Source organism: Anopheles bellator, chromosome 1, assembly GCF_943735745.2.
Source record: "Anopheles bellator chromosome 1, idAnoBellAS_SP24_06.2, whole genome shotgun sequence".
NCBI classification, from domain to species: Eukaryota; Metazoa; Arthropoda; class Insecta; order Diptera; family Culicidae; genus Anopheles; species Anopheles bellator.
The window spans coordinates 2474336-2476736 of record NC_071285.1 but is presented as its reverse complement, the minus strand read 5'-3'; the positions used below and the strand labels follow the sequence as shown (position 1 = coordinate 2476736).

General features: G+C 45.7%; 1 protein-coding gene across 1 annotated transcript in view; it reads right to left on the bottom strand.

Moving 5' to 3' along the window:
• LOC131206574 (zinc finger protein 420-like) overlaps nt 1–2362 on the bottom strand; it is a 5507-nt gene extending 3145 nt beyond the window's left edge. The window contains exons 1-2 of the mRNA XM_058199176.1: nt 823–2362; nt 130–762 (exon numbers count right to left, since the gene is read on the bottom strand). Coding sequence (XP_058055159.1) covers nt 130–762; nt 823–2362 — 2173 coding nt within the window. The remainder of the gene's footprint in view (nt 1–129; nt 763–822) is intronic.
• Between the last annotated feature and the right edge of the window lie 39 nt (nt 2363–2401).

Here is a 2401-nt window from a genome sequence, read left to right as displayed (position 1 = left end):
TGTGCAAGATGCGTGCCGTATGGAACGTTTTGTTGCAGACTTTACACATGAATGGCTTTTCGCCGGTGTGAGTCCGAATATGATAGTTAAGATGGGATTTCCGTGTGAATTTGCGAGGGCAATGAGGACATGTAAGTTGGTTCTTGTCATGAATTTTCCTATGTTGTCGCAGGATGCTTGCCGCATGGAACGCTTTGCCGCAGACTTTACACATGAACGGCTTTTCGCCAGTGTGACTCCTAATGTGTTCGTTAAGCTGGGATTGCTGTATGAATTTGCGAGGGCAATGAGGACATTGAAGTTGGCCCTTGTTGTGAATTTGCATATGTTGTCGCAGGTTGGTTGCCGCATGGAATGCTTTGTTGCAAAATTTACAAGAGAATGGCTTTTCTCCGGTGTGAGTCCGAATGTGTTCCTTAAGACGGTATAGCAGTGCGAATTTGTCAGGACAATGAGGACATTGATTTTGGTCCTTGTCGTGAATTTGCATATGGATGTACAAGTAGCGTGCCTCATTGAACGTTTTGCTGCAGACTTTACAAATGAATGGCTTTTCGCCGGTGTGAGTTCGAATGTGTTTCTTAAGCTGGGATTGCTGTGCGAATTTGCCAGAGCAATGAGGACATTGATTTTGCTCCTTGTTGTGAATTTTCATATGTTTTCGCAGGTAGTTTGCCGCATGGAACGCTTTGCTACATACTTTACAAATGAATGGCTTTTCGCCGGTGTGAGATCGGATGTGAATCTTCAGCGTGTATGAGTCTGAATACGTGGCGGGGCAATGAGGGCACTGGTGTTTATGCTTGTTTCGAGACACAGTACCAGTAACTTTTGGGCTCTGCATTGTGGACCCTGAGAACTCTGCAGTTGCGGTATTCTTTTGGGAACTTCGTCGCATATTTGAACTCAACAGTCGCTGCTCGCCGACTACGGACACAGGTTGATTACCGGTGTGTTCTGATTTTTGTTCACCATTAGGATCCATGTCGCTAAGTCCCGTGACAGTCTTCTCTGTCAAAGAAGCGTTCCCTTTGAGATCGAAAGGATCCGTTTTGAGAATATATACCTCTTCCGACTCTTCTGCGGCAATCTCAGCTTTGATCCACACCGATTCAACTCCCTCGGTTTGCTGCATGTCACATTGAAGTGGATCCTTGTCGTGAATTTTCATATGGGTGTGCAGGATGCCTGTCGTATGGAACGATTTGCTACAGACTTTACACATGAACGGCTTTTCTCCGGTGTGTATCCGAATGTGTTCCTTAAGACGGTCTAGACGTGCGAATTTGCGAGGGCAATGAGGACACTGAGGTTGGTCCTCGTCATGAATTTTCTTGTGGTTGTGCAGGGTGCTTGCCGTAAGAAACGTTTTGCCGCAGACTTTACACATAAATGGGTTCTCGTCAGTGTGAGTCCGAATGTGTTCCTTAAGTTGGGATTGCAGTGCGAATTTGCGAGAGCAATAAGGACACTGATGTTCCTTGTTGTGAATTTTCATGTGGATGCGCAGACTGCCTGTCGTATGAAACGTTTTGCTACAAAATTTACACGTTAATGGCTTTTCGCCGATGTGAGTCCGAATGTGTTCCTTAAGACGGTCTAGACGTGCGAATTTGCGAGGGCAATGAAGACACTGATGGTCCTTGTTGTGAACTTTCATGTGGTTGAGCAGGTTGTTTACCGCATGGAACGTTTTGCCACAGACTTTACACATAAATGGCTTTTCGCCGGTGTGAGTCCGGATGTGAGCCTTCAGTTTGGTTGTGTCTGGGTACGTGGCAGGGCAATGAGGGCACTGGTGTTTATGCTTGTTTCGAGACACATTACCAGTAACTTTTGGGCTCTGCATTGTAGACAGTGAGAACTCTGTAGCGGCGGTATCCTTTTGGGAACTTCGTCGCATATTTGAACTCAACAGTCGCTGCTCGCCGACTACGGACACAGGTTGATTACCGGTGTGTTCTGATTTTTCTTCACCATTAGGATCCATTTGATTAAATGTAGGGCGTTCGGCGGCATACTTGGTACCCAAATTATTGTGATCTGAAATTGCTGCTGGGTCGTCAAGTCCCGTGACGGTGTTCCCTGTGAAAGAAGCGTTCCCTTTGACATCGAAAGGATCCGTTTTGAGAATATTATGCTCATGTTTCAGATCTACATCGTCCATTGGTTCACGTTTCAAAAGAGTCTCCAGCGATTCTTCCTCTGCCTCAAACAAGTCGTCAAGATGATTATAATCATATGTAACACTGATCTGCTGTGAATTGGAAACCGTTTGCTTCGATTGATAATCCTCTTCCAAATCTTCTGGGGCAATCTCAGTTTTGATCCACGCCGATTTAACGCTATCGGTTTGCTGCATGTTGTTGTTAGAATGCTCTGCAGTTGTTTCGGAACCGGT